A 15,162-nucleotide genomic window follows, 5' to 3' on the forward strand; every position below is an offset into this window, starting at 1 on the left:
TTTATTCCCTTTTATTGCAAATGTCAAAGCTGTATGAGCAAGTAAGGTCTTTAGTATTCCTATAAAAACAGTTTTGACTTTATGAGCCTCCGAAAAGGGAAGCCGCACACCTGGAGAACCACTGTCTAAATGGGCAAAGTGTATTACTGGGCTGACCTTTTATATGAAAAGACAGGTCTCTCTTAAAATTTAAGAAAATTACGTTTTTAACTCCACCAAACTATTTAAGAGCGTCTAGAAGAAATACATGGTAATATATAATACAGAGAGCTACAGAGAGAAAAAAAATAAATAAACAGGGATAAAACATGGATTTAATATTCACAGTTATTAAATTCTAAAGATTTTTTGCCCACCACTACTGGTTTATAAAATGTTCTTATGTATTCCAGTGTGCGGTTAGAGGAGTGAAAATATATTTGGTTTACTAACATTGCCTGTGAGGGCAGGTCAGTGTTCTGAAAGGCACCTCTGGCTTGGCTGGTGGTGGTAGAAGAGATTTCGCAGAGGTCAGGAAACCCTCTGAAGGCCAGAATGCAAAAGAATTTGTAAAACTGTTTGCTTTTGTTGAAGGTTAAGCTTCTTCCACTCCCCTCTCTAATTCCAGCAGGTACTTTACAAAGATATTAATTCCTATATTAATTTTTTAAATGCATGTTCTTATTTTATAGAGATGCAAATAGATCCTTGGATATTTTTGATGAGCGATCACATCCACTCACAGTAAGTGTCAGTTTTATTTCTCTCACGCAGTTGCATTTATTTCATACTGATTTGATTTGAAATTAATTACCAGGAGAAAATTCCTCCCTCCAGCTTAAAGTCAAAATCATCTTTTTTTTTTTAAGGTTTTATTTATTTATTTGACAGATCGAGATCACAAGTAGGCAGAGAGGCAGGCGGGGGTAGGGGGTGGGAAGCAGGCTTCCTGCTGAGCAGAGAACCTCGATCCCAGGACCCTGAGATCATGATATGAGCTGAAGGCAGAGGCTTAACCCACTGAGCCACCCAGGCATCCTTGAAGTCAAAATCATCTTAAGTCTTCTTCCCTACCCCATGTTGTGTCTAATCATTTTACCAAAGGAATGATGTATTGGGGATATACGAGAGCAAGAACTGAGCTGCAGCTTTGTAGAATTAGCAAAAGTGAGTAGATGTACCCAGACAACAGAAAATGTGTCTTTTTAAAAGATAATTTTCAGTAACTGCAAACAGTATAAGTATTTGCAAATAAGCCTAACAAATATGTTGTGATCTCTCTGAAGAAAATTCGAAAATGATTTAAATGTTAAATCCTTTAAAATAACAGGGAGCCTGCGTGGCTCAGTGGGTTAAGCCTCTGCCTTCAGTTCAGGTCATGGTCTCAGGGTTCTGGGATCAAGCCCTGCACTGGGCCCTCTGCTTAGTGGAGAGCCTGCTTCCCCCCCACCCCCCCGCCTGCCTCTCTACCTACTTGTGATCCCTGTCAAATAAATAAAATCTTAAAAAAAAAAAAAAAGAAAACTTTTTAAAATTTTTTAAGATTTTATTTATTTGACTGAGAGAGACACAGCAAGAGAAGGAACACAAGCAGGTGGAGTGGGAGAGGGAGAAGCAGGCTTCCAGCTGAGTGGGGAGCTCGACGTGGGACTCAATCCCAGGACCTTGGGATCATGACCTGAGTCAAAGGGAGACGCCCAACCAACTGAGCTACTCTCGCATCCCCAAAATAACAATTTTAACTTTCTTAGTTAATGACAGTTTACTCCCTCAGGTGCTCTCACCACGTGTGGCTGGTGACTATTACATAGGTCACACTTAAGAGTCTTACGGTTACAGGGAACAAACTGCTTTTCTTTCTTTTTTTTTTTTAAAGATGATTTTTTCAGAGAGAGAGAGAGTGCACATGCATACCCGTGCAGATAGGCAAGCAGGGGGAAGGAGAGAGAGAGAGTCTCCAGCAGAGCCCCTGCTGAGTGTAGGACCCCATGAAGGGCTCAGTCTCCCCACCCTGAGATCATGACCTGACTGAAACCCAGAATTGGATGTTTGACGGACTGAGCCAATCAGGCAGCCCAAAATTGTTTTTTTAAACTTGATTGCAGAGAATTATAACGTGTGATCAACCAGACTCTTGAGCCTAAAAATAGTTCTACATATAGATAGAAAGGAATATATATATAAGTTTTCTGAGGTCATGCCTATATTTTTCTTTAACAAATGTGGTGGTACGTATTGAATCACTATAGTATTTTAAGATCCCGCTGTTTATATCTAAACCACTAAAAGACATGTCACCCAGTCAAAATCATTTTGGGAATGTGGACCCAAATGTAAAGACTGCAGTATTATGGGCATTTAAGTACTTTTCCTCTGTGGATACTTAAACTGCATTTTTTTTCCTTCTTTCAGAGAGAACAGGTTCCAGAGGAATACTTTAAGCATGATCCTGAACACAAATTTATTTACAGATTTGTTCGTACTCTTTTCAGTGCTGCACAGCTAACAGCCGAGTGTGCAATAGTAACTTTGGTAAGATAGTTCTTTCTTACAGCCTCTTTCTTCAATGTCAGTATTACGGCACAGGGTATGGTCCTGCTTTTCACAGAAAAATAGGTTCCCGAAATGATCATCAGAAGTTTATTAAAAGAAACTTATTGAAAGTAAAATACACACATTCAAACTTAATATCATTATTTTTCAAAACATTGCTGTTGCTTTTCTCATCACAAAAGAATGGCTGTTAAAGGCAGCAGGAGAGATTTCTGGTTTCTCCTTCCATACCTCTCAGTACACAGATGTACACTCAGTGCACACATGTGCACACTCAAGTGGTGTGCTGGGGGACCACAGGGCAGTAACAGAACCGTCTGGTCCACAGGCAGAGACTCATTTGGTGTAGATCTAAGCTGAGTCCCAGATTATTTCGGTATTCCCCACACAGTTCTCATGTGTGTCTTGATTGAGAACTGTTGCCCTAAATTCTCTGTTCCTTGGGTGATGGGTGTTCATCCATCCCTGGTGTCCTTTTGAGCCTGCCTGTGAAGTTGCCCAGGCTTATAGCACCGGAAGTACTTCTAAGGACCTTTGTGTTATCCATACTTCTGTATTCCTGCGGTAAGATTTTATCGTTTGAAAAATAAATTCTATTTAAGTGAGAGACAGCTGGAGTTATTTTCACTCCTCTGTACAGCAGACCTATAGGGGAAAGTTAACTATCTGGAGGGAAAGTTAAATGTCTGGAGGGAAAGAATACTTAGGTCAGTGCCTGTATTCCTTTAGTATCCAGTTAGAATTTAGGAGAGGAGGTTTCTGTTTTTGAGTAGAGACCCCTCAGTGGGCACTCGGGCCATTTCTTTGACCTTTCAGAGTGGTTAATCCATGCTGGAGAGAGGCAGAGTTTTTTCTTGCTCTCCCACATGGAGAGCAAGACGATGCCGGGAGGAGAGCATCTGGATTGGAGTTGGGGAGTTCTGTGTAGACAGGTTAAACGTGACATGCCCGTGAGACAGCACAGTGACACTGTTTAGTCATCAGTTGAATATATGAAACAGAGCATGAATCCGAGCTAGGCGTAGGGAATTAAGAGTAGTAGCTGTTCAAATGCAGAGAAAAGTAGAGAATAAAAAGTAGATAGAAGCTAGATCTGTAAGGACTATTAGCATTTAAGGGACACATCCTCAGAAGAGTGGCTAGAGAGTGGTAGGACCCAGGAGGGAATAATAAGAAATGCCAAGATATGAGAGGTTCAAGGAGAGTGAGGTCAGAAGGCCAAATGCTGCCAACCATTGCCCATTACATACCCACGGAATACCCACTGAATCACTTAGTGTTGGGGACAGAGGAGAAAACAGATGGAATACAGTTCTTGCCTTTGTCTAGCTTATATTCTAGCAAGGAAGAAATAAGTTGGTTTTTTTTTTTTTTTTTCATTTGCTTTTTCAAAAGAGTGTTACCGAACTATTTCAGGTCGTGGTAAATACCAGGAAGAGAAAGCAGCGTGAAGGGATAAGTGATCGGAGGGGCTCGCCATTGTAGATAGCATGATCAGGACGAGCCTCTTGAAAGAGGTAGCACCTGAGCCATGACCTGCCTGAGGAAGATGATGGGCCTCCGGCATTACAGGCAGAGGGGCCAAATGCGAGACTGTTGAGACGGGAGCACGTTTTGTGTATTTAAGGAACAGTGAGGTGGCCAGTGTCAGAGGAAGAATGAGGGGAACATGCGAGATGAGGTCACAGCAAGGCAATGCTGTATCTTCTGGGGCCTTGTAGCTAGCAGACCGGGAAGAAGGGAAACTATCGTGGTTTAATGGAAAGCTCTGGTAGGTCTTGAGCAGGAGTATGAAGTGCTCTTCATTGAAGAGGCTGTCCTTGCTCTTTTGGGGACAGTGGACTTCAGCGGGAGTCAGCCTGGAGGCGGAGAGTTAAGGAGGCAGTGACGGCGATATAGCCGAGAAGTGACAAATAGAAATCGGTCAGATCACCAGTGCAGATAGAAATAACAAAAACTGCTGGCGGATCGGAACAGGGTTAAGTCCAATGGAGGCCCCAGCAGCAAGGCCAGTAGATTGCCCTTTAGGTTCCTAGGAAAGGCTTGGGGAGTGCAAATTTGGGCTGAAGGCACAGGACCTCACGAGTGACCGCTGCAGAGGGCACTCTCACAGGTGAGGAAGCTGATGGGAGGTGGGAAGCCAGCATGAGGGCTTTTGTGTGAGCAGAGTGAGAGGACGTGGGGTGGGAGGAGGGGCAGTGGGCACTGTAAATCTGGGGAATCTCTTGGCAGAGGGGGAAGAAAAGTCTTCAAAAAGAAATTGTGTAAACAGTTTTGCACAAGTGGGATGGGATCATCCAAGAGTTACTTAAGTGAGAAAAAGAAAATCTCATGTCCACAGACACAGGAGAGCTACTGCTATCAGTGAGGCAGGGCGAATTCCAAGTTTCGCAGTAAAGAGGGTAGATGGGAAGTTGAGAGATTGCCGGTGTTGTAGAAGTGCCTCTAATTATTCCCGTAAAGTAGAGTTGAACCTTATAGGTTCAACTTGTTCATTCTTAGGACACCTGAGAGAGCTGCATTTGGGGGAATGGGAGCAGAATTTCACTGAGGACATAAAATGTTCAAGAACCATTTGTTTTTAAAAACAGTTGAGTTTGGAAAATATTGGCAAATCTGAGCTGGCGATCGGACAGCCTTCAGACAACAAACACACTCTAAAATTGGATTTTTCTTGTCAAATGGCATATATACTCTTCTGCAGAGAATTCTTTGAAGTAACAACAAATTATCGCTCACCTCTGTAGTCTTGACTCAGCTGTTAACTCTGGCCGGGGCTGCTGGAGCAGACATTTGCTACTGTAAGAGAGCACAGCGGGTTTAGAGGAGCCCCAGGGTACAGAAACTGGGGCTCTGTTAGCACTTTAAAACCAACAGAATTGACTAAGCTGCAGGTAACCAACGAATTATCGTGAAATGATGATAATGGTGATGTGAAAATGAGGGGAGAGGAGAAGGACTATCCTTCGTATGAGTGTATGTTCCTTTAAAACACACTTAACTATGAGGGGGACTACTTGACAGCACACCTGTTTGTGCTTGCCGTCCTGCTGCAGCGCACAGCAGCCACTGGGGGGCTCTCTTGCCCACCAGTTTCTGTCCTCAGGTTTGCGCCACAAAAGGACTACTTTGAAAAGGGGAAGGCAAAAATGTGCTTTGTATTATCCAGGGTTTTACATATTCAAGTATTATGTAAAATGGCCATGTAATGACCAGCCAGCTGTGGTACCTTGCACAGGGTAGGCACTCAAGGGCTTATTGAACAACTTGAATCTGCAATCAGTTGTATTGAGTCAGTTCCCTTTATGAATGGGAAGGTTAATAACCCAATGCCTGCCTTCAAGATGCCCTTTGCTGAGATGTCCATTCATTCCTGCGACAAAGGCTGGAAATTCACATGGGCAGAGCAGGCAACAGAAGTATCTGACCTACAACTGTGACCCGGCCTCTGGCTTTGGCCGGCGGGGCCAAGTCTTTGTAGACCTTTGTGGGAATACAAGGCATGTCAAAAACCGATGAAATCTGTGATTCCTAACAGTTCTTATCACAGCACTTTAAACTGAACTAAAATCAAAGACCAGTGCTCTACTTTTGCAGGTTTACTTAGAAAGGCTTTTAACTTATGCTGAGATCGACATTTGTCCCACTAACTGGAAAAGAATTGTTTTGGGAGCCATTCTTCTTGCCTCCAAGGTTTGGGACGATCAGGCTGTATGGAATGTGGACTACTGCCAGATCCTCAAGGACATTACAGTTGAGGACATGTGAGTTTATAAGGTTTTGGTGAACTTTCTAACCATTTTCCAGTACCTCCATTGCTCTGGTAAAGTGTACATTTTAAGAAGTATTTTTAAAGGTTACACTGTGCAAAGACCTGAAGTAGGCATCAAATTACAGACTTCCTATTTAGCTACAGTATAACAATTCATATTTCCCATCATTGATTAGTAGGTCTTGGATGTTTTAATAATCTGCTTGGTAAATTGATGTGTATATATTCCTTTTTTGTTGTTGTTAAATATTTTATTTATTTGACAGAGAGAGATCACAAGCAGGCAGAGAGGCAGGCAGAAAGAGAGGGGGAAGTAGGCTTCCTGCTGAGCAGAGAGCCCGATGCGGGGCTCGATCCCAGGACCCTGAGATCACGACCCAAGCCAAAGGCAGAGGCTTAACCCACTGAGCCACCCGGGTGGCCCTGAATTTCTGCTGGGTTTTGGCATACATTTTACCGGCTTACGCTCAACACAGTATTATGAATATCTTCATGGCTTTCTTAAAGCTGTCTACAGTTCGAGTTGATTTTAAAGAAGCCTATGGCCGACCTTTAAAATGTTTTGGCCAGGGACGCCTGGGTGGCTCAGTTGGTTGGACGACTGCCTTCGGCTCAGGGCGTGATCCTGGAGTCCCGGGATCGAGTCCCACATCAGGCTCCCAGCTCCATGGGGAGTCTGCTTCGCTCTCTGACCTTCTCCTCGCTCATGCTCTCTCTCACTGTCTCTCTCTCTCAAATAAATAAATAAATAATCTTAAAAAAAATAAATAAATAAAATAAAATAAAATGTTTTGGCCACTGTTAAGGTCTTAGGTCCTCTAGACCATTGAGAGGTTCTTCAGTCTGAGTCAGCTTTTGTCAGTCCTTCTCTCCTTATCTGAAGTTCTGTTGTTACAGAAGCCGTGGTAGAAAGTGGCCACACATATGAAGGTTTCAGATCCCAGTGTTCCTGCTTCCTCCCATACTAGGAGTATTGCACTTGTTTAAAAGTAGGTCTGAGGCGTTAGGAAGCTCCTGTTTCTCAGGCAGTCCTGAAAAGCAGCACTGGGACATCACCAGTGCCGGTCGTATTCGAGAGTCTCCCGAGGCACTCGGCAACCACAGCAGCGCTTTGTGGGGCCTTCCGTCCGCCATGAGGGGGCTCCTTGCTGGTGGCGTGAAACACCAGACTTAACCAGGGCTTTTGATCTGGCCACCCTGGCTTCCGGGAAGGGCCTGAGGGTGGTAGGCAGGATGAGCCAGCGAGGTATTTCCAGTAGATTCTCAGAGTGCCCATCTGAGAAGTGAAAATGTCTTTGTGGGTGGCATTTGGGAAAATGTGGAAGAACACGTCTTGATTATACAGAACCGCGTAGGAAGATTAAGATCATGGCAGGCAGTGGCAAGTTTGTTTTTGTTACCTTTGCCCGTTACTCTAGGTAAGATTGTCATTCAGAATTACCGAAGTGCATATTTACAACTGAAATGAGGACACTTGTGACTAGAAGAGCCCAGTGATTGTTGGTGGTTGTCCGAATGGCTTTTGATAATAGTGGAAACTGAGTGGGCGTGAAGATGTTGCTTGCCGCCGTGGTAGCAAACGGTGTAATGGCAAATAATGGATTTGAAATAAATAAAGTACTTTTGGAAGTTGCAGAAACTAAAGTGACTTTGATCACCACTGTCATCAGTCTGCAAACTCTGGTGCCTTGAAGGAAGAAAAATTTGTAATCACAGACACTAGCCCTACCATGGTGGCACCTGAAATTTTCTCCAAACCTTCAACGAAGCTGGCTGGGGCTCTGATTCTAGCGAAACCTCAGAACATGCTGGGAAGTGTGTGAGCTCATGAGAATGAGTTTCCAGGAGCAGGGATGACAGTGTCTGGCTACGTGAAGACCAGTTCCAAGCAATACTTTTTGTGTGTAAACAGAGCAGCACTAGGAGCTATGCTGATAATAATAGGCTGCTTTTGTTTATGATCTTTGGAAATTGGAAAGCATTACAACAAAGTGTTTAATACACATTTGTTTTGTCCCCCTGCTGTTGACTTCGATTTGTAGTAGTCTCATTTTGAGTCTAAATTGAAGAATTGGTGTCTATCAGCTTTTTCTTCAAACTTTCCAACATCTATGCTTTAGAATATATTCCCCTTCAAAAGAATAAGTTAAACTGAGCAGCTGCTATTCAGAAGATCTGCTGTGCCTGTAAATGGTGTGCTATTCAGCCATTTGGCTATTTAAAAAACAAAAAACCCAGAAGATGCGTATTCTATAGGCATAATGCTTCTCTCCAGTGATTAAACCTTTATTAATAGACATGTTAATCCTATGAAGTACTGTATTTCCACACAATTAAAATGTATTAGCGGAGAAAATATAAAAGGGATAGTGAAGTGCATTTATTCCTGTAGTAAATTAAGTCCTGATTAGCTGATTATCAAAACATTATCTGATTTACATTTCTATAGACTTACAGCCATATGAACAGGAAATTAAATTTGGAAGTAGGTTCAATTGGGTTTAAAATTCAACAAATGAGAACTTCATCTCTGCTCATATTCTGAATGCTCTCCCTACCATACAGGAGAACATCATTTGTTGACCTATCCAACAGATAAAATACTAAAACTTTAAAACCGAGAAACCAAATACGTTACAAAGTAAGCTGCTCATGTTTGTTCGGTACTTAGCGTTTTAATGGAATTCTCTAAAGGATGACTGTGAAAGTGGTCAATTTGATATTTATTTAATATTGGGCAAGTGAGCCCGCATGGTCATGTGGAGCCAAGGACTGCTCCCGGCATTTTCCTTTCCTGTTGTGTTGAACTCGCCCCCTGCGAGTGTGCTGCTTCTGCTCTGGCGGGAGGGTGGCGCCACATCTTGAGAAAGGCTGTTTGAGTCCAGTGTTCGACCGGAGGTCGCATCATAGTGAGTTTAGTCAAGACGAGACAGCTCTTTGATCGTTCTGCCCTCCAGAGTTTAAAAAAGTACATCCTGTCCTATCAGAGTGACAATTTCTTGCTGTAGTAAAATGAAGGTGCACGGAGATGTGCATTTATGTATGCCCTCTGACATAGCCCTATGCACTGGGGCAGGGGGAGGGGATTCCTTTTTCCATGCAGTGTAGCTTATTTATTTATTTATTTGAGATGAATCCTTGTTGCTTCAAGAGTTTTTCCCCCCCAGAGATAATAGCAGTGACTCTCGATGGGTCCATTTGTTGCCGTGGTGATGTGCCCACTCCTTTTGTTGGCGCGTCTCTACTTCAATAAGCCCCTTCCTGTTATCGGCCCGGTGAAAATGTCTGCAAGTTCTTCAGAGCTAATAAACAGCATACATCATTCCTTTCATCTGATCACTATAGCGGGGCCTTGTGAGCGAGCGTGGAGCATGAATCGTACAGCTGCACTAATGGAACTCTGAAGAATGAGCCCCTGAGTCAGCAGCAGGAGTGCCTAAGAGGGCCGTAACCTCTTCCCCCTTGTCCCAGGCTCCAAGTGCTGGGATGCAGAAAGGACCACAAATAGCTGCACCTTGTTTGAACGCTAGTGTACTAATCCACTGGGAGCCTCTGTTTGTTCCAAAACAGAATCGAGAGCCCTCCCCGTAGCTCAGGAGGATATTTTTGAAGATAGCCCAGTTGACTAAAATTGTCTTGTGTTGGTTTTGTTGTCTCCTCCCCCAGGAATGAGATGGAAAGGCATTTTTTGGAGCTACTTCAGTTTAATATTAATGTTCCCGCCAGTGTTTATGCCAAATACTACTTTGACCTTCGCTCCTTAGCCGATGACAACAACTTGAATTTTCTATTTGCTCCTCTTAGCAAAGAAAGAGCACAAAACCTAGAGGTAAGGCTGTGAAATCGTTGGTTGGGGTTTTCTTTCGGCCACTAAAACCAGCATCTGTGGCTAAAGCTCATTAAGCAGTGATTAGCAAAATGGAAAGATTGAAATTAACACATCGAAGAGTTTATTAACCCTTTGGTGGCATATTTCCTGTGTCTTTTATGATTTATGTAAGAATCTTACATTATTTTTAAAAGGTATGTAGATATTTCCTCTGTGACCATAATTCTGAATATTTCGGTCAAATTTAACCTTTTTTTTTCAAATTTAACATGTTAATGGTTTTCCATTTGAACTTTATTCTTCCATATAATCATACAATCATATATATATCTATATAATTTCTTACAATTGTATCCTTAATCGTATCAATATACATAATTTCTTATGATTGTATCCCCAATCATATCTACATACTCGCCATTCTTTTTTTGAGGTTTTCTTTATTTATTTGGGGGAGAGACAGACACAGAGCAAGCATGGTGGGGAGGGCAGAAGGGGAGGGAGAAGCAGACTCCCCAATGAGCAGGAAGTCTGACATGGGGGCTCCATCCCAGGACCCTGATCATGACCTGAGCCCAAAGGCAGATGCTTAATTGACTGAGCCACCCAGGTGCCCCTCTGCTCACTGTCCTTAACAGTCTTTTACTCAGTTTGCAAATTCATGCCAGTGTTTTTTCCAGGTGCCACAGTTCAGTCCCATGAGTTCATTAGACAACGCATCTGTGGCTCACCTGAGACTTAGACTGTATCTTTATTTCAATTACTGCTGTAGAGAGCCTGTGGGTTTTTAATGAAAATGGTAAAGGATATGAGACAAAGGAATTATGGTTTATGACTTACAGTGAGTTTACAGCAAAAGTAATCACAACTGAAATTTCGAGACACTTAAAATGGGACACCTCTTGTAGTATCTTGGTGTAGTTCTACCACGGTTAGTGTGCAAGTGAGAGAGCACTTTTTGGTGCTTCGATCATTAGACTTGTGACCTTCCAATAATAAGGTCCAGACATGCCTGCCCTGTTAGAATCTGCTTAGAGGACATAATAACCAATGAAGACTAGAAGCTGAATGGCTGAGAAACACTGGTTTTTGCCCAGGTTGATGTTCACTGTGTTGACGAACAGGTGGACAGGGAACAGGGGATATTGCTGTTAGCAATATCCAGAATACCTTTGACATCTTTGGAACCCAGTTTGTAAATAAGCACATTTTTCCTTGCCCAGTGATCTAATTATAGCCTTTTAAGGGATATTACCGTAGTGAATTGTCAGAAAGTAGCATCCCCAGAATCTGGGAATGTAGACCTCCACAATCCAAAGGAGCAGTAACTGAACTATGTGAAGGAGTATGGCTGTGTGACTTATCAGTGAGGCTTTTTGGTTTTGGGGGGTTTTTTTGCCCAAGGTTGGAACGCTTTTTAAAAATTTGTTCTTGTGTTCTCTTTGATTGACTTTCCCAGGCCATTTCCAGATTGTGTGAAGACAAATACAAAGACTTGTGTAGAGCCGCTATGAGAAGGTCTTTCAGCGCTGATAACTTCATTGGCATTCAGCGCTCTAATGCCATCCTCTCTTAAGGGAGAAGGGAGGGGTTGTAACATCATGAACCCCTCAATCTACAGGGACTGGAGAAATACCACCTCTCCTGCTCAAAAACCAGCAAAGTTAGTATTTTCATCTAAAAGAAAGACCTCGAATTCAAGAAACTCATGGACCGCAAGGATTATGGTCACAGGAAAGAATGGGACCTTGTTAATGCAACACACTCTTTTGTCCTTTTTAATGTAAACAGAGTTACAAAAACCACTCCAAAGCAAAAGCTCCAACCCACACACGGTTATCTGCTTACCATGTAGGCTGATAGCTGTGAACTAAGTGAGGTTTTTTTTTTTAACAGCTTAAATTTTTAAACTTTAAAGACACTAACTATATAACTTTTATGTTTTTCCTATTTTTCTTGCCCCTTCCCCCCATATTGCTGCATATTTCTTTAGCATCAATGCAGTATTACCAACCGTGAAAACATGGGACTCCTCTAACAACTCATAAAGCCACTTAGGAACAGACTGTAGCATTGTCTTAGGTATTGAAGGGTTCTTCCTACTTGATCACTGAAGCTGCTAGTCATTATTGGCAATCAGTTTAAACCAAAAAGCTGCTGGATAACACTTGTCACTCAAATTCTTTGCAAGCACTACTTATTACCATATTAGTATATTTAGGGTCATAAACAGAGAAAGTATGTTATTGATGATTATCTACTTCTATTGGGTCCACGCTGCATTTCTTGTGAACTATAATAACGGTGCTTCTCATTTTCTGATGATTTTCCTCTTTATTAAATACCTGTCTTAAAAGATATTTTTACAATGCCAACCAACATGGTGGTCCAGTGGTAACAAGCAGGTAGTGAAAAGAAGGTGTCCTGAAAACCTTAGTGCAGCTTTAAGCTTTAACCTAGTGTGCTTGGGCCCTCTGGGGCACAGCTGAAGGATAAATGCTACACACTGATAAAACACCATTTAAAAGTTTAGTTGTTTGTTGTAAACATACCTACTTTTGTAAATTTTAAATATGAAGCTTTTCATTTTAGTATTTTTGTTTCAGCCCCTCTTGAAGATGGCACATATTGGCTGAAACAAAAAAATTAAAATGAAAATCTTAGTATATGAGGCTTTTCATTTTAGTATTTTTGTTTCAGCCCCTCTTGAAGGTGGCACATATTGGCTGAAACAAAAATACTAAAATGAAAAGTCTCATATACTAAGCTTTTCATTTTAATTTTTTTGTTTCAGCCCCTCTTGAAGATGGCACACATTGGCTAAAACAAAAAAAACTAAAATGAAAAGCTTAGTATTTAAAATTTACAAAACTGGGTAGGTTTCCAAGAAATAATTAAACTTTCAAATGGTGTTTTATCACTGTGTAGCATTCATCCTTCCACAGGTATCAAAGCTTAAAATTGCACTAAGACTGGAAGGATGCCTTGTATCTTCATAGACACGCCCTCCCCTTTTTAAAATCATTCTTTGCAGGGCTGTGCTGCTTACCTGCTTTGGTCACCAGAATTTCTTTTTCCTACATTTGTAAAGAGTATGAAGAGCAGTGATAATTCACATGTAACAAACCAAAAGGAACTGGACTCTAATAGTAGTCATCTGAAAGTAGGGGGTCTGGAACAGCTACTCTAGCCTGCCCGGTAACCTGGCTGGAGGGGGGCTCATTTCGAGTCCTGCTGTTTAAGAGGAACCCTCACCTCAGGCTTTAAAGGGAAGGGAGTTAAGTAATCAATCTTTTAGGAGATTGGTAATGATGTCACTTAAACTTGAAATGTTAAAAAAAAAAAAAAAAAGTGTTCTTAACTATGTGAAATCTTTCTCCTACCTTCTCAAATGTAATCCTAGGAATTTTGCCTGTAAACATAGCATTTCTGGGCCAGGAATACTTTCTCCATATAGCAAGTCTTCATTATTATATTGAGTGCTGCAGGTTCCATCATTTTTAAAGGACAGACACACAAATGATAAATAACAGTATATAAAATACTACAATCTACCACCTCAAAAAACATTGTTTATGGAGTTTGGAGCTTGGAGATTCAAGTATTGATTGCAGTTTTATTTTGAAAAGAATGCTACAACTTACGTGGTTTTTCTTCCTCATGTTTATATTAAAAGCTAATAAACTCTATTTTAATTAAAATACGGCTAGTGTGTGTGTAACCTTTCAGTTTACGTAGCATTACATCTCTGCCTAACTTCAGTGCTTTTCCGTCCGCTCTAATGGTGAGTGGGGTCTTAAAGCAATTTCAAACTGACCATAATTTGATTTGACTCTTGCGACTCTTGCCTCTAGTTAAGTGTTGTCATGTATTTCTTTGGCTTCTGCTCTTTTCAACCTGAAGATCAGTTAGTACACTTAAAATCACTGGCCACAGTACTCAGAGGCATTGCAGCTCATTGTTGTGCCAAGACTGGAAGGTTAAATTAGGTAGAGTATAGAGTACACCAGAGAGAAGGAGCTACAGAATAGTGCATAAACAATGTGAGTTACATGAGGATTTTAAGCAGTTAAAACATAGGAAAGAAGATAGAACTAGATTTGTGGTGGTTGTAAAGCGAAACAACCCACATATTTGGACTTTGAAATGCTCTCTTCAGAGTTCATTTCAGTGAGAAATATGGCCGATCTTGATAAGGCTGAAGACCCTGGCCACCCGGGGAAGCGAGGCTCTGTAAACCCTGACAGTCTTGCTGTAGTTTCGTCCACCTTAATTCACTGCCTAAGGTCCAATCTTCACCTGATCACTTTGTTCTTGATAAACTGCTGATGAGGTTAAATGATCTGATTTCACTTAGAAGGGCAACCTGTCACAAATCACTGTAGACTGGACCCTTTACCATGCCAACTACTACGGAGTACTGCTGGCATGAGCGGTCAGAGGCGACAGAAAGGTCTTGGGTGGGAGGCTGGACAGGATGAGCTTCAAGAACAAGTTGCCAGGATCGGCAGAATCACAAATTGTTCTTTCCCTTTTGGCTTGAATTCTAGAAGACAGTACAGCCATCTTGGTAAATGGGAAATTGAGTCAACTTGGGGTAAAAGTAATACACATCCCTGAAAACTCATAGGTTCTCTGACAAATAATGGGCATGGAAACTGGTCACAAGGAGGGTAGTAACTATGGCAGTTTTCTCAGGGCTTTATACCTAGGAAGAGTTTGTTCCCCAAATAAGATTATAAAAAAAAATACCTCGTTTATCTTCGATGGTTTTAGTTTTTTTCCTTATTGGAATACTAACTTCGGTGAAACTTTTAACTGATATATTGTGAACTGAGTTTTTAAGTATTTACAAGGAAAAGACAAAGGTTTGAAATGTCTGACCGAAATGAAATTGCCATTTCTGTAGGTCAAAAATGGCTGTTCATAAGCACTTCCACATAGCTCTGCGAAGACATTCATAAGGCCTAATGCTTCTGGTTAAAGAGAAACTTTCTCCGTGCTCGAACAGATTCCATCACAACCACCT

The 15,162-nt window shown here is 41.7% G+C and overlaps 1 protein-coding gene across 12 annotated transcripts in view; it reads left to right on the forward strand.

The window, feature by feature from the left end:
• CCNYL1 (cyclin Y like 1) overlaps window positions 1-13,834 on the forward strand; it is a 109,162-nt gene extending 95,328 nt beyond the window's left edge. For 11 of the 12 annotated variants that reach the window (XM_044241432.1, XM_044241434.1, XM_044241438.1 and 8 more), the window contains 5 exons: window positions 672-723; window positions 2,392-2,511; window positions 6,130-6,296; window positions 9,971-10,133; window positions 11,593-13,834. In XM_044241432.1, coding sequence (XP_044097367.1) covers window positions 672-723; window positions 2,392-2,511; window positions 6,130-6,296; window positions 9,971-10,133; window positions 11,593-11,709 — 619 coding nt within the window. In that variant the 3' untranslated portion in view covers window positions 11,710-13,834. The remainder of the gene's footprint in view (window positions 1-671; window positions 724-2,391; window positions 2,512-6,129; window positions 6,297-9,970; window positions 10,134-11,592) is intronic. The other variant, XM_044241441.1, reaches the window with a different exon arrangement.
• The last annotated feature ends 1,328 nt before the right edge of the window (window positions 13,835-15,162 follow it).

Source organism: Neovison vison, chromosome 3, assembly GCF_020171115.1.
Source record: "Neovison vison isolate M4711 chromosome 3, ASM_NN_V1, whole genome shotgun sequence".
Lineage (NCBI taxonomy): Eukaryota > Metazoa > Chordata > Mammalia > Carnivora > Mustelidae > Neogale > Neogale vison.